Source organism: Moschus berezovskii, chromosome 23 (assembly GCF_049115385.1).
Source record: "Moschus berezovskii isolate FMDL1 chromosome 23, NW_MosBer_1.0, whole genome shotgun sequence".
In the NCBI taxonomy this organism is placed as follows: Eukaryota; Metazoa; Chordata; class Mammalia; order Artiodactyla; family Moschidae; genus Moschus; species Moschus berezovskii.
The window spans coordinates 48,796,671-48,819,833 of record NC_142482.1 but is presented as its reverse complement, the minus strand read 5'-3'; the positions used below and the strand labels follow the sequence as shown (position 1 = coordinate 48,819,833).

At 42.9% G+C, this 23,163-nt stretch overlaps 1 protein-coding gene across 3 annotated transcripts in view; it reads right to left on the bottom strand.

Annotated features, from left to right (window-relative positions):
• The window catches only part of MBOAT1 (membrane bound glycerophospholipid O-acyltransferase 1), a 116,861-nt gene that overhangs the window by 19,669 nt on the left and 74,029 nt on the right, over nt 1–23,163 (bottom strand). For all 3 annotated transcript variants that reach the window (XM_055406101.2, XM_088831395.1, XM_088831396.1), the window contains 4 exons: nt 11,825–11,880; nt 9,387–9,441; nt 7,284–7,467; nt 5,095–5,287 (listed from right to left, as the gene is read on the bottom strand). In XM_055406101.2, the coding sequence (XP_055262076.2) occupies nt 5,095–5,287; nt 7,284–7,467; nt 9,387–9,441; nt 11,825–11,880 (488 nt within the window). The remainder of the gene's footprint in view (nt 1–5,094; nt 5,288–7,283; nt 7,468–9,386; nt 9,442–11,824; nt 11,881–23,163) is intronic.

The window sequence follows — 23,163 nt, the reverse complement described above, 5'->3', positions numbered from 1 at the left end:
GGGGTCGCACAGAGTCGGACACGACTGAAGCGACTTAGCAGCAGCAGCAGCATTTCGTGAGCACCTGCTAAGAAGAAAGCTGCTCACAGAATGTGCAGAATCAGAGAGAGAGATATGAAGAAACAAAACAAAGAAACAGGAAGATTTAGAGACCAGCTAGATACAAGGGGGGAAAGGAAAAAAGGTGGAGATATTCACATATAGGCTCAGAAGACAGAAGGACCTCCATTCAAGAGTTGTCATTAAAGATGGCAGGACACAGGCTGATAGCATCACATCTGGAGGAGAATCAGCTCTGAAAGAGAAACTGAAGCTCGTTCTGGACGTGTTAAGCATGACGTGCCAGTAGGGATATCAGCTGGGACCGCCGAGATACAGTTAGAACAATTTAGAACTTACGAGAAAGAGCAGTACCAGAGCTGTGAACTTGGAGGCAGCTCCCACAGAGGCCACATGCATATACGCTAAGTCTCTTGAGTCAGTGTACGACGCTTCGCTACCCCGTGAACTGCAGCCCACCAGGCTCCTCTGCCCATGGGATTCTCAGGCAAGAATGCTGGAGTGGGTTGCCAATGCCCCTCCTCCAGGGGATCTTCCCAACCCAGGGGTCAAACCCACATCTCTCATGTCTTCTGCATTGGTAGGTGGGTTCTTTACCACTAGCACCACCTGGGAAGCCCGCCAAAGAGGCCACACATGGACCCAATGACCAAGTCACCCTACCAACAAAGTCAGTCTAAAAGCTCCTGTGTCCACCTTTATTTCACTTCACTGAACTCTGTGAAACCATCCCCCGGCGGTATTTCATTTCTAATCAGTTCCTTAATGATATTTTTTACACTCAGAAACCTGATGAAATCAACACACTTGTATTATGATGGCCACGATTATTTTCTTTCAAGTTTAGTCTGTTAGAATATTTACTTAAAAATAATCAAATGAGCTTTTTAACAGATTAAAAGGAAGAATACTGTCATATTAACAGATAGAGATGACGTTCCATAGAATTCATCTTTTCCTAATTAAAAACAAACAACATCTCCTCACCAAAACCCCTAAAACCTTTGCAAAGAAGAGAACTTGTTTAACTTAATAAAGCAATCTACAGAGGACAAATAAAAAAGCAGCAAAATGGACTTACTTGATGCTTGCTTCCAACTTTTGACAGTTATGAATAAAGCTGCTATAAACATAAAAAAAATCAAACTAATGAAGTTGTAGAGCCTGAGATCTGGGGGAAATCTCAGAGAAACCCTTCCCATAGCTCTGTTCATTCCATTTCTTGGGGAGTTCAGGTCCAGCTCACGTTAGACTTCTGAAGGGCTAGTGGGAAGATAAACCACCCCCTCGAAGTTTGCCTGGTTTCCTTTTGGCATCGTTGATGAGTTAAAACTGCTTATCTTACGCTTAGCTTTACTGTAAATTGCTCTGGTTTCTCTCAGAGAAGGGAGGAACGAAATGAGTCCTGAGATCTCTTCCTCCCATGCCGACTGGAGGGACACTCAGTGGAAAAGGAGGAGGTCACAGCCAGGGTGTAGCAGCTAAGAAACCATGAATTTACACCGTGTGGGCACAAACAGCGAAGGACAGAATTAAACAAACCCAGGAGACGACGCGCTCTTGAGGGCTGGGCTACTGGTGCTGGGACCAGCACAGCAATCCAGGCATGCCCTGTCCCATCTCCAGCCTCAGATCTAAAACACACAGAAGAATAACAACTTTTTCGGTCCTTAACTATTTCCCCAGGATTCTGTAAAGCACCCCACAGACATTTCTCATTTAGTGCTCACAATGGTGTGAAGACGGTGGTCCACACCACCATTGCCGTGGGAATGGTGACCTCCTGGGTTCCTTTCTCCACTTGGGAGCGGGGTCAATTCACAGCCTTGGGAGAGCTGTCTAACTTCCAGGAACCTGTTCTCATGAGTGGGTGTCATAACAGTACCTATTTTAAAGGGAAGCTGAAAGGATTAAACCAAATTGAATATATGTAGAGTGCGTAATACAGGGCCTGGCCCAAGTCAACATTCAAGAATGGTTAGCTGCCACCATCATCATCATTATTATTACTGCCACCCCCATCTTGCTAGTAAGAGGTCTAAAGCTTAGTGATGTTAACGTTAAGATCACTCAGCCGCGCCAGGTGTGCAGGACTTCCTGGTGGGCCAGTGATAAGACTTCACCTTCCAATGCAGGTTCGATTCCCTGGGTGGAGAGCCAAGATCCCACATGCCTTCAGGTCAAAAAACCAAAAGATAAAACAGATGCGATACTGTAACACACTCAATAAAAACTATAAAAATGGTCCACATCAAAAAAAAAAAAAAACAAGAAAAGATTGCTCAGCTGGTAAACAGTGCCAGACTCTAAACACTAGGACTCTGATTCTACCACCCTGATTCGCTAGGAGACATCTAAAAGATAAATGTAAGAACCAGAAGAGATGACTCTCAGAACTGCCGCATTTAGACATGGTCTGAATTCCCTGCTCCCCTAAGTGCATCCTGCCACCTTTTATCCAAGACTGTTCTTGCCTCAGAGCAGTTAGAATCTCTAAGTTCACCAATCGAAAACTGGCTTCACTTGCATTGCACACGGCTCTAACTTATAACGGAAGATAAATTCATTGGACACCCCTATTTGGGCATCTGTGATCTTTAGAACACAGCCTGGGCTATAATTGAGTCTCACTAATTAGTACTAATTAGTAGGAAAAAAACCACTAGCCTCATATGCTAAATCCAAAGAAAATAACTTATTCTTTCAATAGAAATGGTAACTAGAACTAGACATACACAGTGCAAGTCAGCTGAGATTCATCAAGAGGCCAGCTTTAAGGATTAAATTTATAATTGTGTATAATTAGTACATCAATTATATGTAAATGGTGTTTGAAGGAGCTGGATAAAACAATTATTCAGTTAAGCAGTTTAAATATTCCCTGTTACACTATTCATTGCATCTTTACTTATAAATAATACAAAGGTTAATTTCAGACCAGCCCATGCAATCTAAACTAATACAAACTTCAAATTGAGGCCATGCAAATTAATGAAGCGTTTCTACTGAAGCTACCAAAAACAATGAAGAAAGGCTGGTGGGGAAGAAAAGACAAAGAGGTAAGTCCACAGAGAAAGCAATCCATGGGAAGGGTTATTTCTCTACTCTAAATATCTGGGGTCACGCCACAAAGGACACAGTGAGGCCAGACCCTGTGCCCTGCAACCGCCTCCCCGCCCAGATTCCCGCCATTACAACCCACCTTGTGTTAGACTTTCCCTACGAGGCCACGGAATGGCCTTTCTTTCCTCCTTAAATCAGGAGCTGATTTAGTCCAGAAGCCAGCCCATAAGCCCTGGGGTACAGAACATGGGAGCAGGAATGGGAGGGAGGAGGAGGAAAGAAAGGGAGGAAAAGCAAAGAAGTAGAAATCAGGACAGGAGAGAGAAATTCTATCACACACCCTCTCCAGGCTGGAGCAAAGCGAGACGTCTACTTCAGTAGAAAAGCACACCCAGTGTTCCAAGTAGAGCTCCATCCAGAGGAGGCATAATGCCTATCTACTAAGGAAATGACTCTTCAATAATAAAGCATCTGCAGGAAAGGCAATCAGATACAAGGAGACTCTGGGAGCCTTGCCCAAGGACCAGTCCATACACACCATCTCTGTCATCCTGTCACTGGCACAGCTCTGGGTACGTACTGCCTGGTGGGTATACATGTCTGTGGCCCCACTGAGTACAATGCCCATGAGGGCTGAGACGTCCTACCTTTGAGTTCCTCATAGCACAGAGCCTGGTACTCAACAAAAACTCCTTGCGTTACACTGAATGGGATCGGGAACAAACTTTCCCACACAGCAGATTTGGAAAAGCTCTTAGGTCTCTCTCCGGTCAAGTGTGACATAAATTCTGCACTGGACTGCACTTGTCTCTGAACACGGTGACCTTTAAAAAATCATTTGGTCCAGGAGCAGGGAAGAAAGAAGAATGGGGAATTACGGCTCTGTTGAAAGGACAGAGTTTCTGTTTCAGGTGATAGAGAATGTTCTGGAGATGGATGGTGGTGATGGTTGCATTGTTGTGGGTGAACTTAATGCCATTAAGTTGTACACTATACGTGGTTAAAATGGCAAATTCTACATTATGTATATTTTACCACAATAAAAAATGATAAATGAATATATCAGTAGTTATAAACTTGAATTGGGTGCTAAAAACTTGAGTATGAAATGAGAGAACTCAGTTAAGCGCTGCACCCTTATGGAATATGGTCTACTAGGAACCGAGTTTAATAATCTATTTGACTTCATAAACCAAATCACTGTTCCCTGACATCAGGCCCCCAGGTCACTTGCAGCTAAGGTGTTAAACTTCCCTTTCTGAAAGTCTTCCAAATGCGAAATAGATATTCCCTATGGTTACCATGCCTTATCAAAATAGTTTACCATTCTTGGTATGTAAATAGAGTTTATTGCTCACCTTAGCAAAGGTTTAAACTTTTCTGGTGTAAAACTCTTTAAAAGGAAAGATATAAAAGCTTAACATTGACTAAAGTTACCTCACAGGGGAAAAAGAAAAGTATGATAATACCCAATTAAGTTGAACTTTCTACCTTAAAAAAAAATCACTTGAAATCAGCTTCTTTCTAAGACTTATATAAAGCTTAACCAACCATTTCTTAAAAAGTTCAACCTAAATAAGCACACGTATGGGGAAAATTCAGCATGTATCCTGTATTACAGACAATCCAGAAAAATTACAAGAAAGCCAGATCATTCTGGAATTTTCCCCTAACTTTCCATTGCCCTAAATAGCCAAGTTTGATGGGTAGATGCAGCAGCTTCCAAGGTTTGACATCTGTTAATAACATTGGGTTTAAACAATAGCCAGGACTTCTTTTCTCCTTATCACAGATAACTGAGAGGAGGGTTACCCTGGAAAGTACAGAGTCACCCTGGCTCAATTGCCTCCCATTACACACCGGACATTTTTTTTTTTTTTTTTTGATTAAGTGATCCAAATGTTGCTCTGGCCAAGCCCTCCAGGAGTAGCATTTTTTCCTCAAGCATTCAGCGCCCTCCAGCAAACTCACCTAATGTCCAGGCAAAGTAATACTTGGGCTTGGAGGCTTGCATGACAATGTATAAGTAGCAGAGTCGGGTCAGAAAGTTTGCTTCGTGAACAAACCAGTCGTCAACCAGGGAGGTGACAGGGAAGGTCTTCGTCAGCGTCAGAAACAAAAGGAGAGATACCAAGGTCATGCACAGTTTGTGCATCACGGCTCCCTGGAAATGGGGGAGAAGAATGAAGTAACTATTTAGAAGACACTGGTGTGGCAAACAATTTCAGCGAAGGCATGCTGAGAATAAAGCTGCCCCATGCCTGCTGTGGTAATAGTCTCTAGAAGGAGAGGCAAAGGGCATTCTTCCTCAGGACACAGTTTCAGATGATGGGTATACATGCTATATTTAGACACAGGATTCGCCTGACACCCCAGGAAGGGATGGATCTAAAAAAAAGAAAACTCTTACCAGCACATTCTACCATCAAAGGTCAGGTGGTTTTATTACCCAAATGAGTGACCAGTTGCTCAGTTGGGTCTGACTCTTTGCGAGCCCATGGACTGTATAGCCCACCAGGCTCCTCTGTCCATGGGCTTCCCCAGGCAAGAATACTGGAGTGGGTTGCCATTTCCTTCCCCAGGGGATTGAACCTGCGTCTCCTGTGTTGCTGGCAGATTCTTTACCATCTGAGCCATTAGGGAAGCCCCCAAACATATGCAAAAATCAGTAACATTACAGGGTGGCAATCTTCCATCAGAAAGAATCACTGGCCTTCTGGTCCTGCAGCCAGCAGAGCCAAGGAAATGGGTCTGAGTCGCCAGCAAGGAGCACAGAGGCTTAGTAAGGAAGCATTCTGGGCACATGATTAAAGTCTGAGCCAACACGTGGGCAGGTAGCTTTACAAACCCTTTCCGGATGGTCTCCATGAAGTCTGCTCTGGGGTTGAGATGTACTGAGGTTTTCAATTCCCCTGGATGGAGTCATTTTGCCCAGATACCCTGCCATCCAGGAGATGTCAGCTAACACCCAAAGAATTATAGTCCCCAACTTTATAAAAGAGACTGCTTTTATTTGTAACAGCGCCTGCCTCACAGGTGGCTTGGGGTTTCAGCGCAGGAATGTTTACAAGGGACTGAGAACAGTGCCAGATTCCCGGCATATCACAGTAAAGCACATCATGCTTTTCTAACTAGTCACCACTAGTGCGCGCCAGCCCCTCACATCCCTGTGTCTTTGGCCAAAATGCAACTTCAGAGCTTCATGTTCTCTGTGCACAAAAATGCAAGAGTCTCCTTGGAGGGTGACATGAAGACTCTGATAATATTATTTTCCAAATAAAGTGACACAGAACTCCTGTGACAGACCCTGCATATAAGCACCTGTGGTTACTCAGATGACACCCAGCCAGTGACCTCCCTCCTAGATTCTGTCCATAAAGGTCTGATTCACCATAAACTGCAGAGGACCTGACTGTGTCAAAATTCTTGCTTAAAACTTAATGTTGCCTGACAGTGGCATTTAAAAAATACTTATCCTCAATTTCTCCCTTTCCAGTGTTTCTCATTACTTCCATTAACTACAAACTTTCCTTAAATATAGGATATCTGATCTGGATACGTTCAGCAGATTTGCAAAGTTCAATGAGTTATCCTCATGTTGATTAATTTGAGATTAATACACTTCAAATTAAAACATTATTTCAAAAAAATCTTCAACTCTCTACAAGTCAGTAAGATGAAACTTACTGACTATAAGGCATGCCAATATAAAGCTGGTTTCCCTTGCCATAGTAAGGCTCTGCAATAAAAAGCACATTTATTTTGGTTCCCACTCTTTCCCCCTTCACCATTTATGACATAGTATCCTTTGGCTGTCTATGAATTTCTATTCATAAAGACACATTTGAAGGTGTTAACTAGCACAATTGTAGGTACATCATAGGCAGTAAATACTGGCTGGCTGGCAAGTAGATTAATTGCTGTAATATTTCTAGCCAATGAGCTTCTCTGTGAAATAAACTCCTGTTGCTCCAACATGGGGAACTCCTGCAAATAAATACCAATGTTGATATTTTAAATAGGGAAAAAGTTATGGGCCAAGCTTTCTGGTAAACTGTTTGGCTTTTTAATTAGAACATTTAAAAGTGACAGTCAGCCCTGGCAGCAAAGCTCTATTTTCTAGACCTCTGGATAAATACTTGGCACTAAAAAAAACTTACAGTGGGAGAAGGTTCTGGCAGACTGTGGAAGCCTTTTTCCTTCCAGTTCACTTCCAGCAACTTCATGTGTGTGTGTCTCCCCTCAATGAAGGCTATATAATCCTGGAAATTGTTACAAGGGCCCGCTATGACACTCATGAAGTTGAGAAGGTAGCTCACATATTCCAAAAAGGAGGGTATTGCTCTGCAAAAATAAAATGAAAAGTTGAAGTCTTCAGTCTTTGATTTTTCTTTCATATCTGCAAAAATGCCCGTTGTAAAGAAAGTGTTGTCTCTGTATCTTGTTAAATGCTACAACACTCTTTCTTTGTTCTGTTTCTTTAAAAACCCGCCTAAGAGAGAAATGTAGTTGAAAGGAAGTTAACGAGGTGAGTGGCTCAGAGACGGCACGGCACTCTATGGCGCCCTCTGCTGGCCAACCGCAGCTCTACACGCAGAGGGCCAGGCCAGGACAAAGGCAGCCTTGAGGCTGGGGAACATTCTTTCTGGGCAACCTCAGCTGTCTGTCCACCCGAGAAAATGAAGGTAATAAACATCAGGCAGGGTGGGAGCCCGGCCTAATGTGACTTGGTCGAGATGGTGTGAGATGGGAAAACTCCCTCCCAACGGCCAAAATAAATACAAAACAAATGATGGGTGGAACTGGTTTCCACTTGAAGAGGCCACACAAAACTACTGCTGTAGCAGTCTGTCTGCTTTGGCCTCCAGGCATGACGTCCTGGCCAACAGACAAGGGTAGTGGCAGGAAAACACTCTGCAGCGACCAGTTGTGTCTAGTGTGTTCATGGCATTTTAAAGGGCAGGCTCAAGACCCCCTTGGTGGTCCAGCAGTTAAGACCCCACACTTCCAAAGCAGGGGGTGCGTGTCTGATCCCTGGTCCGGGAACTAGCATCCCATATGTCTTGCAACCAAAAATAAATGAAGTGCTGAGATATTGTCTGAGCAGAGTTTCATTAAAAATCTTAACGTTGGAAAGCAAAAATAAGTACCAAAGGGCATGCTCTTCTAACAACAGAGTTGTGGGGAAAGGATTCCTCACAGGGTTAGCCCTCTAGCGTTTACACCTCTATGATGCTCAGCAAAGAAGTTGATTCATGAGACTCTTGCAGTGGTTCTTTCTCCATCGCTCCCAAGTCCTGATTCCTTAATGAAGGAATGAAGCTGGGACCCTCTCTCTTACATCCCAGTTATCTTCTGCTACTCTCTGGTATTCTGGTGTTCATTGGAAGGACTGATGTTGAAGCTGAAACTCCAAAACTCTGGCTGGCTGATGCAAAGAACTGACTCATTGGAAAAGACCCTGATGCTGGGAGAGACTGAAGGCAGGAGGAGAAGGGGACGACAGAGGATGAGATGGTTGGATGGCATCACTGACTCGATGGACATGAGTTTGAGCAAACGCCAGGAGTTGGCGATGGACAGGGAAGCCTGATGTGCTGCAGTCCATGGGGTCGCAAAGAGTCAGACACGACTGAGCGACTGACCTGAAATCTCTGGTAGGAACTCTCGGCCGTGGCTGCACCCCCCTCCCCCACATGCCATTTCACTGACCTATCAGTGCTGTTCTCCTCTTCACACGGCCTCCGTTCCTCTCTGATGCCCACCCCGTCTCTACTTCACATAACACCCGCCAAAGTCCACCTTCAAACTTTAGCTTCCTCCTTCCTCCTCTTGCCCAGCCCATCTCTGTCTCCAACCCTGTATCCTATCTTTCTTCACGCCAGCATAATCACACTGATGAGCACAGATACGTGACTGCTTCTTGAGGACGCCCCCCAACTCCAGATACAGGCCCAATAAAACTAATCCTGGAATAAACAGAACAACCACAGTGAACGAGAATCCTGGGAAACTAAGAAAATCACAGAGCCACTGACCCTTTAATTGCGGGAACCAATCCCACAGCTACACCCAAATCCATTTAAAATGACCTATGAACAAGGTTATCATGGCTTACCATTTATAAAAGCCAAAGACAACCCAATCTACTGATTGCCCATCAACAGTAGCTTCATTCCATAAACAAAATTATATTCATATAAACAAGGAAGAGTTCTGAATACTGATGCCCAAAGGGCTCAAGAATATATCGTCAAACTTACTTTACGGCAAGTCGATGTTGCTCGCTGGAAAGATCTTCAGCCCTTCGACCTAGTCCTATGAAAAGAAACATTTAGAAATAAGAGGTTTCGAGTGAAGTAGATCACAACATCCTAAAAGAGGCTGATAAAAACTCCTTTGAAAGAAATGATTCGTTTTTATTTCATCAGTCATAAAGAGTCTCTGTTTTCCACTGGTTTTATAAGTGCCCAGGATCAAAGAGCCACCTATAAGTACATGAGTGAGGAGGAAAGTCTTTATAGGTTCTTAGGAAGAGGGGAAGATTCGGAGGTTACCCTTATTTAACTCACCAGTATGAACAGGGATCTACACTGTATATACGCCTTACCACGCTGTATACATTTTCATTGCTACAGGAGACACACAAGCCTGGCTTTGCTGCCTGCACTTGCCAAACTGCCACCCAGATTATGCTGGGTACAGACACCTGGTACATGCTGAGAATGGAATGGAATGAGAAAGGAATAGGGGGCTTTCCTCTTCCAAAGGGGGAAAAAAAAAACAACAGGAAATGTAACCCTGAATGCAGGGAAAACACCGATTATCAGGAGGTTTTTCTTCTTTTAAAATGCACCCATGCCAGAACTCCCAACCAAATTACACTTGTGCCTCCTAGAAAATGCATATGTTAACTTACAGTCAAGGAAACCAAACTGTCATCTTAAAAGCAAAAGAATTCAACTTTAAAACTGTATATTTAGCTAAGACAGATTATGGTCAACAACCACCAACACAACTCAAAGACATGCCTCAGAGAAGGCAGAGTGTTTCTGGAATTTACTTGTTCCTCCCACACACAAGAAAGAAAAAAAGGCAAATAAACATTTTGCTGCATGTAAGGGATATTCTAAAAACAAAAAACAGGGTAACTGAGAACGATTTAAAAAGTAAATTTAGGCAAAAAGCCTATGTATTAAAAACAAAAACAAGAAGCAATGTTGATTAAATAAAATCACACTCACTTTTTTCTAAGATCTCATCAAATAGTCCAGCTCTGGCAATCTCAGAAGGGCTTCCCTGATAGTTCAGTTGGTAAAGAATCCGCCTGCAACGCAGGAGACCCGGGTTCGATTCCTGGGTTGGGAAGATCTGCTGGAGAAGGGATAGGCTACCCACTCCAACAATCTCAGGAATTAAATTGATTTTAGCTTATTGATTTATGGCACTAGTATGAGTCTATAACCACAATCAAATGGTTTTCAGGTACAAAAATATTGACCAACTCACTCCATTTTGCCTCGGACTTTGCCAATTGGGGTACTAAATATCTCCTGCCTGGGAAACCTCTGGGTTCTGAGCAAACCTAGACTGCTGGTCAGTGTAGAAAGACTCCATCCTCAGAAAAAAACTACTCAGTTCTCTAGAGAATTCACCAGGTATGAACTGGGAATAAACAGGGTCAAAATGAAATCAAACCAGTTCTCAAGCTTTAAGTAAAAACAAGAAGACTCACTGCTGCTGCTAAGTCACTTCAGTCGTGTCCGACTCTGTGTGACCCCGTAGACGGAAGCCCACCAGGCTCCCCCGTCCCTGGGATTCTCCAGGCAAGAACACTGGAGTGGGTTGCCATTTCCTTCTCCAATGTGTGCAAGTGAAAAATGAAAGTGAATTCGCTCAGTCGTGTCTGACCCTTAGCGACCCCACGGACTGCAGCCTACCAGCTAGTGGGGACTAAATCTTCCCAATCTGTCAACACATAAAGAAGTTTCAACAATTGGAAAGCATTTGTTAGAGCCCTACAAACCCAAAGAAGACATCCTTACTAATCGCACCTGCTTCTCTTAAGCCCATATTGAAACCTTCCTCTTGCGTGGAAATGCCACCTTCCTTTCCTGGAACCTGGTAGTAACGCTGGAAATAATCACACGTTCTGGCCATTATCAGGAAGGGCCCAACTGAAGAAAATGTTCAGTTTTTAGACAACCAGAAGATTCTTCCTCTTGCCAGCTTTTTATAGGTTCAGGCCAATCTCATTATATAATTTTCCAAGCCAAAAAAAAAAAAGGTGACTAGCCAATGCTGTTTCATCTTTTATTACCTTCTGAGCTTCTCAGAGATGAACCCAAAGGAAAAAGGATGCCGTTTCTTTTTGACAGATTTGGAAATCAAGGGCAGAGAGGACCACAAAATTAACTGAAATTTAAAACATCATACAGCTAAACCAAAACCCCACTGTTCTTGATGCAAATGTTTCAGCAAAGGCTACAGATTCAGCAATGGAATGGTAGGTCACGGCTGGGAAAGTAAAAAGCTATGATTAATCTGAGCTGCAAAAAAAAAAAATTTTTTTTTTTTTTTTACAAGATATAACAAGATCTGCCAGCCCTCGTCTAAACTTTAGGCTGTGTATACAGTGGAAAAGAAGAACTCTGAAGGTCAGGCTCACTCTTAGACCCAAAAGAAGGGCTGCTGTTCTCACCGTCATGAACTTGGAATGCCAAGGTTGTGATCTTCTGAGTAACAATCATCAGAGGCCTAAAAGGAAGATAGAAAATAATGAAGACTGGCCACATCGCCACGGGAGAAAATGTTTATTCCATCTCTGGTCCTGGTAATTTCTCATCTTGAAGGTTATTAAGTAAAATACAAAAACCATGGAGCTCAAAACAATTTTCCCCTTCCAAATCACCTTAAATAAGTAGAACAAGTGAACAGGAAGATCACCCTGGAAAGTCTCTCTTGCATTTTTACTCAAAGCTAAGTTCCAGGACCAACATTGCCATCATCTCCTGGAGCTTGTCTGACTTGCTGAAGCTCACGCTCCACCCTCAACCATAAACTGAGAACCTGAATTTTAACAAGATCTCCACGGAATTCAAATGCACATTAATGTGTAAGCATCACTAGTCTGGGAAACACCCAATCCAGTGCCCTGGTTCCACCTGGATGGAGATATATTTTTACTTCTTCATCCTAATATGGTCTAAAGGCAATTCTTCCATGCACACACAGTAAAGAAAAAGAAACACATTTTTAAAATGTAGCTTCCTGTAAATAAAGCATTTAGTGACCTAAAATAGCAACAATCTTAATTTGAGGGGGAAAAAAGCTTAAGAAGTGACACCCATGTCAACAAGGGTGCCAAGATAGTTCAATAGAGCAAGAATAGTCTTTTCAACAAATAGTGATGGGACAACTAGACAGCCACATAAAAAGCATACTGAAAGTAACTAAAAATGGTTCAAAGGCCTAAACGTAAGAGCTAAAACTACAAAACTCTTACAAGAAAACGCAGGCATAAATCTTTATAACGTTCAACATGGCAACAGCCGCTTAGATATAACACCAAAAGCACAAGCAACCAAAGGGAAAGAAAACTGATTAAATGGATGTCATTAAAACTTCAATATTTTGTGCTTCAAAGGATATACACCATCAAAAAAAAGTGAAAAAACATTTCACAGAATGTACAAACATATGTGAAAATCATATATCTGCTAAGGAACCTGTACTAGACTACACAAAGGACTCTTCCAAATTAAAAATAAAAAGACAAAAATAACCAGTTTAAAGGGCCAAAGGCTCTGAAGGTGGACGTTGATCTTAAAGAAAAGATACACAAGTGGTAAATAAGCACATGAAAAGATGCTCCACTGTCATCAATCATCAGAGAAACGCAAATCAAAACCATGAGACACCATTTGGCAGGCACCAGGATGACCAGAATCAAAAAGACAGGTTGTTTTGGCCACAAGGCGGAGAACTGGAACCCTCATACATTACTGGTGGGAATATTAAACGGTGTAGCTGCTTGAAAAGCAGTCTGCCAGTTTCTCAAAAAAGGTTAGACGTAGAATTACCACATGACCAAGCAATTCCACTCCTAGGTATATACCCATGATGTGTCTACACATAAATTTGTACATACATGTTCAAAGCAACATTATTCATAACAGCCCCAAAGGAACAACCCAGATGTTATATAAATACATTTTATTTATCCATTCATCAGTTGATGGGTGTCTGGATTATTCCTTTCAGGCTGCTATGAATAGTGTTGCTCTGAACATGTATGTACAAGTCTATGCGTAGACATATTTTTCTTTCTCATCAACTGACGGGCAAATAAAACATGATATGTCCATCCAGGGCTTCCCCAGTAGGCTCAGCAGTAAAGACTCTGCCTGCAATGCAGGAGATGTGGGTTTGATCCCTGGGCCGGGAAAATCCCCTGGAGGAGGAAATAGCAACCCACTCCAGTATTCTTGCCTATAAAATTCCCTGGACAGAGGAGCCTAGTGGGCTACAGTCCATGGGGTCACAAAGAGTGGGACATGGCTGAGCACAGTACACACACACACACACACACACGTGTCCATCCAACAGAATATTCAATAATTCAGTAAAAACAATAAAGTACTGCTACATGCTACAGTAGATAGACCTTGAAAACATTATGCTAAGTGAAAGAAGTCAGACCCAATGGCCACATATTGTATGATTCCATTTATATAAAATGCCTAGAATAGGCAAATCCATAGAGAAATGAAATAGATTGCTGGTTGCCTAAGCCTGGGGTAAAGGGAGGATGTGAGGAGTGATAGTTACTGCATACAAGTTTCTTTGGGTAGGAGGGTGATGAAAATGTAAAATTAACCACTGTAAATGGTTACACTCTATAAATTCACTCTGCGTATAGGCTAAAACCTGCTGAATTGTGTCCTTTAAATGGGTGAACTGTAGGTACGTGAATTATATCTCAATAAGAACCAAAGCTGCAGTTTGGTTTTACCAATCATCTGGTCTAGCTCAGTACCTTTAATAGCTCTATTCTTGCCCCATAAGACAAGAGAAAATCTTACTGCCCAACTACCACACCTTCCTCTAAACCTTCTAAGTATAGCCTGGCTTTCTGATCTCCATCCTCATGGCTTCTTACTGAATTTGCCATCTCTAACCCGTATGTTCTGGGGGCTCACTTACATACAAAGCTGAGGTTTGGTCAGTGTCCTATGACTGCATCCTTGAGATAACCATAGGGTGCAGCACAGCCTCTGGGCCCTGAGCTCTGGCCACGCCCAGGTGTGGGAGGATGGGACTGGACACAAAGCATCCTTAGGCCAAAGCTGATGTGTCCACTGTACCCAGCCACCTCTCTGAGGTCATTTTCTTCTTTAATTCCTCTCGTTCCCATTTCCATTTTCCATCTCTTTAAAAGAATCAGCATGTCATATTTTAAACTACCAGTATAAACTAAGAAGATACACTATTTTAAACAGCATGTCAACAAAGGCCCTTTGAAATCTTAACACCTACACCCAACTTTATATCTTATTTGCAAAAGCCCCACTGCCAAGATTTGAAACAAGAGTCCTCACACTGTGAAAGGTGAAGAGCAGGGGAAGTGAGCGGTCTGCCCGTGGAAGGGAGGGGCGGCTTTCTCTCCGGGACTGGGGTGAAATGGGAGTGGTGGACAGGGGGCCCCCAGGGTGGTCACTCTAGGGCAGCAGGACAGCTCACAGCTGACACTGATTTTGATCACACTCTTATATAGTGAAAAAGTAATAATAATAACTGCTTCCAGAACATGGAGGTTTGGGTCCTAAAAATAAGGACTACATCAAAACTTTCTATAAGAGCAATTTGGCCTTATAGACCAATAAAACCTCACAGCTCATCTTCTTGATGTTCCACCAGACTTCTAACCCAGAATGGATATCAGATGCCAAGAGCTATTTATCTTGAAAGGGACTCACTCTAAGCATCACATTCCACGTAGTTGCCAGATATAACCTTTCTTCCCCCCAAAGCCTTTTTGTCCTGTAAGAGTGTAAGTCTGAGGAATCAGTAATAGGATCTAAGCGCCCAGCCTTCTTTACACAAAGCCCAGCACAAATTTTTTTTGAATTCTGAGACACACATTCTGATGACCATGCACTTTGCAAACTTAGTTTCTACATTTAATTTATAACTTCATCTTAAAAGTGTTTATAACCTTGATATACCCATAAAGAAAATGTGTCACAGAATTAGCTTGCTCTTCTCTCTCTACAGAAGACACATACGGTACATATATACAATGGAATATTACTCAGCCATTAAAAAGAATGAAATGATGCCATTTGCAGCAACACAGAGGGACGTGGATATGATCATACTAAGTCAGAGAAACACAAATATCACTTACATGTAGGATCTTAAAAAATTGACACGAACTTATTTACAAAACAGAAACAGACTCACAGACTTAGAAAATGAATATGGTTACCAGTGGGGAAAAATGAAGTGTCGGAGGGAGGATAGATTGGGAGTTTGGGATGGACATGTACACAATGCTATAATTAAAATAGATAACCAACAAGGACCTACTGTATAGCACAGGGAACTCTATTTTGTAATAATCTAAATGGGAAAAGAATTTGAAAAAAGGATACATATTTATAATTGAATCACTTTGCTATACACCTGAAACTAACATTGCTCATCAACCATATTCTAATATAAAATTTAAAAAAATTTTTTAAAGAAATGTAATATTTGTTTTCCTTTCAGTTCAGTTCAGTCGCTCAGTCGTGTCTGACTCTCCGCGACCCCATGAATCACAGCATGCCAGGCCTCCCTGTCCAACGCCAACTCCTGGAGTTCACTCAAACTCATGTCCACAGAGTCAGTGATGCCATCCAGCCATCTCATTCTCTGTCGTCCCCTTCTCCTCCCACCCCCAACCTTTCCCAGCATCAGAGTCTTTTCCAGTGAGTCAATTCGTTGCATGAGGTGGCCAAAGTATTGGAGTTTCAGCTTTAGCATCAGTCCTTCCAATGAACACCCAGGACTGATCTCCTTTAGAATGGACTGGGTGGATCTCCTTGCAGTCCAAGGGACTCTCAAGAGTCTTCTCCAACACCACAGTTCAAAAGCATCAATTCTTCGGCGATCAGCTTTCTTCACAGTCCAACTCTCACATCCATACATGACCACGGGAAAAACCATAGCCTTGACTAGACGGACCTTGGTTGGCAAAGTAATGTCTCTGCTTTTTAATATGCTATCTAGGTTGGTCATAACTTTCCTTCCAAGGAGTAAGCGTCTTTTAATTTCATGGCTGCAATCAGCATCTGCAGTGATTTTGGAGCCCCAAAAAATAAAGTCTGACACTGTTTCCACTGTTTTTCCATCTATTTCCCATGAAGTGATGGGACCAGATGCCATGATCTTTGTTTTCTGAATGTTGAGCTTCAAGCCAACCTTTTCACTCTCCTCTTTCACTTTCATCAAGAGGCTTTTGAGTTCCTCTTCACTTTCTGCCATAAGGGTAGTGTCATCTGCATATCTGAGGTTATTGATATTTCTCCCGGCAATCTTGATTCCAGCTTGTGCTTCTTCCAGCCCAGCGTTCCTCATGATGTACTCTGCATATAAGTTAAATAAGCAAGGTGACAATATACAGCCTTGACGTACTCCTTTTCCTATTTGGAACCAGTCTGTTGTTCCATGTCCAGTTCTGACTGTTGCTTCCTGACCTGCATACAGGTTTCTCAAGAGGCAGGTCAGGTGGTCTGGGATTCCCATCTCCTTCAGAATTTTCCAAAGTTTATTGTGATCCACACAGTCAAAGGCTGGGGGTTAGATTCAATGTATTCCACAATTAGGCACACGTTCAGCAAAGCATTTAGTATCGATTCATAGAAACAATGGGCATGAGAAAGCAGCTCTTTGATTGGCTGCTGGGGATGCGTAATTGACCGATCCAGCTACATCCTCTGGTTCCTTCGCCTTGTTGGTGCTGAGCCCACACCTCCTGAGTCTGTGTCCAGTCAATGACTGAGCACAGCAGGGTGCCCAGCAGGGCCCTCCAGGCCAGGTAGGGTGCTCCTCAGCTGGGGATCTGAGCTCAAGGACTTATCACTGAACTCGCTGAAATATTACCAGAACTGCACAGCAGTCCAAGACCTCAGTCCCCTCCTTTCCTCTCCATCTCAGGGGCCAGACGTGCATTTCCATCTGATGGCTCTCCCAGATGGAAGAACCTCCCTGTTTAGTTGCCTCCATGTTTTCCCTCACAGGTATTCCACCCAACAAATCTCATATTTCTATTCCCACCTTGGCATCCACTTCTCACAGAACCCAGACTAATAAAGTGCATAACAGTAAATATATGGACCAATGTAAATGAATAAGTTATTCCATATGAAATCTGTACCTTTAGGTCGATGTAAGAATCATATTGTTATCATTCTTGATGAAAAAATCTCCCTTCTAGGAGGGGGAAAGAAAGCAGCTATGGGTCAAATATTGTTACTCATCACCCAGACTATACTTTCAATAATATAGCGTTTCTGTTTGAAATATCTGAAGAAAGTTCTAGCAAATAAGAAACAACTCACAAGTGGGATCATGGGCTTATAAAACACACACTGGCAAGCTGTAGGGAAGGAAATGGAGTTAGATTCCTCCTGCATTCTTACTTTCCTGTGGGTGTAAGGACCAGTGCCATACGCTCCTGCTCAGAGGATGTCCATTCTGAACACTTTTTCATTCACCAATTTATTTCAACAGATGGGTAAGATCAGATGCCAAACTCAGACGGCACAGCTTACTGAGACGTCAGAGTTACTGACTTAGGATAAAACTCAAATACCATAGTACCATCCGTGTCGCATTTAAATCAAAAAGTAATATAATCTAAGACACAGACCCCACCTATTTGCACATACTGGGCTGATCAGTCCAGTGATCAGGACTATAATAAACCAACAGAGGAAAACATCTCCCATGGAACAACAGGGCAAATGAGCTCTACCACCTCAAGGGGTGTGAGTGAGTGGTATTTCTAGAATGCCCAACAGGATAACCAGGAACACAAATGGCTATTGTTCCACTGGTGTAGGCTGCAATTCACCATGATAAGCATGCACAGTATGCATTCAACTATATTAAAATGAAATTTAGTAACTTATTATGTAAAATTTTAAAAAACAATTACTGAGATCACCAATAAAGACCACTCCCCAACTCTACATAGAATCACTGTCTTAGCATTTATTTCCCTCCACTCCTTCCCACCCCCAACATGTCCATGTTCATGAAAATGGGATCTCAAGACATGTATTTTTTGGTGTGGTTTTGATTTTCCATTATATTGTAAGCATTTCCAGTGTTATTAGATATTCTTTGAAGACATCATTTTAATGGATGTATATTAGTACCAGAATTTATTTTTTAATTTTTTTGGCCATACCATGTGGCTTGTGGGATCTTAGTTCCCCAACCAGGGATTGAATCTATGACTTTAGCAGTGAGAGAATGGAGTCTGAACCACTGGACAACCAAGGAATTCCCATTTAGTATCATAATTTAACCATTCACCTCTTTTGGACCATTTAGGATGTTTCCAATTTTGCACTATTACTGACAAGTTGAACTATTCATAAGTTGAACACATGTATGAATAAATTTGATTTCCTTCAGGAACTTCAGTTCCTAGGAATTTATAATAGGATATAAACTTTTAAAAATTTCTTGCTTAAAATTTGTGGCTAAGTTGCCTTCCAGAACAGTTGTACCAATTTATACTCCTACTAGCAGCGTATAAAAGTTCTCATTTCATGATGTTTTCAAAAAAATATGAGCAACTCAAATTGCCATCCTGATGACAGAGCAATTATCTGCCTGAATCTGGCCCTGTCTGCAAAAGGATTAAGGTTCCTTCTTGCTGTTTCCCTCAGAAGAAAACGCGATTTGCACCCTTCTGTGAGCAAAAAACAATCAGTTCAGTATCACAGACTTAAAAGGAATCAAGTATCAGCTTTATTACAAGCAATTGTTGAGCTTCCCCAGGGAGAACAGTTAAATCTTCCCATATTTTTAATAACCTGCATTCAGAAAGAAAACATGGAGGACACTGGCCTCTATGTGTACTGATACAAATGACATTAGCATCACTAAGAAAAGCGAATCTATTATTGTTTCCAGTTAGTGTGTACCTCTCCATTTACGTTCCTGACATTACCCAAGAAGATGGATTTATATCAGTGAGGCAGTGTGCATTTAGGGTGACAGGGAAAAAATAATGCTGCTGCCTAAGAATGCCCTATAATTAAAAAAAAAAAAAAGACGCATACCTTCCAAGAACTGAATAAAGTATGGTCACTTGCCCTCACCATTCACACCAGTTTTGATTACTTTCAGAATGATAAAATTCCAAGCCCCAGAATAATCTGAAGTACAAGTTTATGTGCTCCCCCAAATTAGAAACATATATACATCATTGTTGGAGAAGGGAATGGTAATCCACTCCAGTACTCTTGCCTGGAGAATTCCATGGACAGAGGAGCCTGGCAGGCTACAGTCCATGGGGTTGCAAAGAGTTGGACACAACGGAGCAAGTAACAACACAAACATAATCCAATCTTGGTCAACTCCTGTCTGTGCTCTTGCTCTAAACAACAGTGTTAAGCACATAGGTTTGCACGCATGCTCAGAAGAGAACAGCTATCACATCAGGCTGCTGCCTTAAAACACCAAGTGTAACTTCAAATCACTGCTTGATTCCTCAACAAAATCCTAAATAAGATTCTTGCTGCTGCTAAGTCACTTCGGTCGTGTCCGACTCTGTGTGACCCCACAGACGGAAGCCCACCAGGCTCCCCCGTCCCTGGGACTCTCCAGGCAAGAACACTGGAGTGGGTTGCCATTTCCTTCTCCAATGTGTGAAAGTGAAAAGTGAAAGTGAAGTCGCTCAGTCATGTCTGACTCGTAGCGACCCCATGGACTGCAGCCCACCAGGCTCCTCCGTCCATGGGACTCTCCAGGCAAGAGTACTGGAGTGGCTCGCCATTGCCTTCTCCGAAACCAACATAAAAACATAAACAGCAGTGTTAAACAAATTCCATTCTGAAAGAGAACTGCTGGTTGCTTGTAAGTTCATCATGAGAACTGTTTCCTATTGGGGCTTCCCTGGTGGCTCAGACAGTACAGAATCTGATGCACATTTGATCTCTGGGTTGGGAAGATCCCCTGGAGAAGCGAATGGCAACCCACTCCGATATTCTTGCCTGGAAAATTCCATGGACAGAGGAGCCTGGTGGGCTACAGTCCATGGGGTCACAAAGAGTTGGACACGACTGAGCGACTAAGGCAATGAGAACAGACAGTAAGAATCTCTCCTATTGACCATCTGTGATGCAAAACACCTTGTCAATCTCCAGTTAGTTTGCACCTCTCCATTTACGTTCCTGACGTTACCCAAGAAGATGGATTTATATCAGTGAGGCACTGTGCATTTAGGGTGACAGGGAAAAAATAATGCTTCTGCCTAAGGATGCCCTATAATTGAAAAAAAAAAAAAAAAGACCCATACCTTCCAAGAACTGAAAAAAGTATGCTGCTGCTGCTGCTAAGTCGCTTCAGTCGTGTTCCACTCTGTGCGACCCCATAGACGGCAGCCCACCAGGCTCCCCCGTCCCTGGGATTCTCCAGGCAAGAACACTGGAGTGGGTTGCCATTTCCTTTTCCAGTGTGTGAAAGTGAAAAGTGAAAGTGAAGTCGCTCAGTCATGTCCGACTAGTAGCGACCCCATGGATTGCAGCCTACCAGGCTCCTCTGTCCGTGCGATTTTCTAGGCAAGAGTACTGGCGTGTCTTGCCATTGCCTTCTCTGGAATAAAGTATGGTCACCTGCCAATTAGGGATCTAAATCACCTTCTATGTACAGGAGCAGATACATCTTCGTTGTCTCCTTTCCCTAACAGAAGTGTCCCTTCTCATTCAAACAGTCTTCACTTTTATATGTAAAGAAGAGATTTCTTAACACAAGCAGACACAAAAAATGCCAGAGGATAAACACCACATTTCGCCTACGCCGCTGACAGTGGAGTGGACGGGAACTTCCATCCTCCCCTGCTGTCAAACCCCAAATCCACCCCGTTTCAAAAACACATGACTGTCTTCCCATAATTTGCCCTCTATCCTTCCCTTTTGGTAACTTTCCACAATTGCAATTATACTAAAAATGACGTAACAACCGTTCGAGAGTTTTATGAACAAAACCACTAGAGGAGATGCCATGAGGGCAGGGAGGAATGTGGAGGGGGAGGCACTGTGTCCTGTGTGACCAGGAGCCGGGGACCACGGTCAGCAGATACATATGAAATCAGAACAATGGATATCCACCTCCTAGAGCCACCATAACACAAATGGGTGCCTTAAAACCAAAAAAAAAAAAAAACTTACCGTCTTGCAGTTCTGGAGGTCAGAAAGGCCAAAAGCAAGGTGCTGGCAGAGTTGGGTTTTTCTGAAACCTCTGAGGGAGAATGTTCCATGCTTCTCCCTAGCTCCTCGGGGCAGACGGCAACCCTTTCAGTCCCTTGGCTTATGGCCACATCACTCTGATCTCTACCTCTGTCCTCACATGGCCGCCCCTGCCTCTGTGTATCTCTGTCTCTCTCTCGTGGACATCTTATAAGGACACCTGCCATGTGAATTTAGGGCCCATCCTAATTGAGCATGCCCTCACACTAACTAGTTACACCTGCAAAGGTCCTGTTTCTAAATAAGAACATATTCTGAGGCTCCAAGTGGACACGAATTAGGGGAACGCACGTCAAACCAGTTCATGATGACGCGCTCACAGGTGACCTTCCTATACAAACCTGAAATGGGTAACTGCACAGCCATTCGTCCTCAGCCTTTCCTCACCTCTGTCTCCTATAATCGTGCCTGCCATCTACAGGCTCTCAGTCAGGTCTGCTGAATGATGAATGAAGGTACCTTCCAAGGCAGAACCCAAGCCACTCCTTGGAGTGTGGATCTGATCAATGATGGCTTTGCTCTTACACAATCCCCATCCACTGTCTCCGGAGTGATTTTCTCCAACACAGATTGAGAAGGTAAGGGGAAGCAAAGATGCTTGCAAAGCAATCTTAATGCAAGATTTTCATTTTTATAACCCTGCCTCACACCCTTTTGGCTTTCTCAAATATTAGAATATTTAACTCATTCATTTAGTGAACACCTATGATGTGCCAGGTGTTCTTCCCCGGGGGCTCAGATGGTAAAGCATCTGCCTACAATGCGGGAGATCTGGGTTCAATCCCTGGGTCGGGAAGATCTCCTGGAGAAGGAAACGGCAACCCACTCCAGTATTCTTGCCTAGAAAATCCCATGAACAGAGGAACCTGGTAGGCTACAGTCCACGGGGTCGCAAAGAGTCGGACACAACTGAGCGACTTCACTTTCACTATGACATGCCAGAAGCTCTTCTAAGTATGGGGAATGGGGGACACAGTTCTGGGGTTAGACCAAAAAAACAGAAGTTTGTCGATTAAACTCTAAGGAGAGTTATGACCACCATTTTGAAATTACTTTTAATGCTATAACTTTGCGCCTATTTTGCTAATCTCTGTTGCTCCTATATTTTCCATATTTTGCTAGCCATACACATCATTAAAAAAACAGAAAGAAGTTTGTGAATTTGTTTCAGGAAAACTGAAAAACAGTGGTCCACAATCTGGGAGGAAAGAAATAAAGGAAGGATGCAACTCAAAGAGAAAAAGGCAAAACCCAGAGGACTGAGGGTAAGAGGAACTTATGCCCAGAAAGCCAGTCTGAGGCCAAACTAGGGTTGTGGAAGTTTCAACTCAACAGTTTTTGTGTTCCAAGCAACACTTCGCCTCCTGAAGCCTCATCACAGTGGGCGAGTTTAGGTGCATAACCTGGGAAGTCCATACAAATGAGTGGTAAGTTGTAGCCCTTATTTCATTGATTACTCTCTACCGACTCAGCCCATGAAAGGCAGGTCAACCTGAGGGGAGAACCCAGG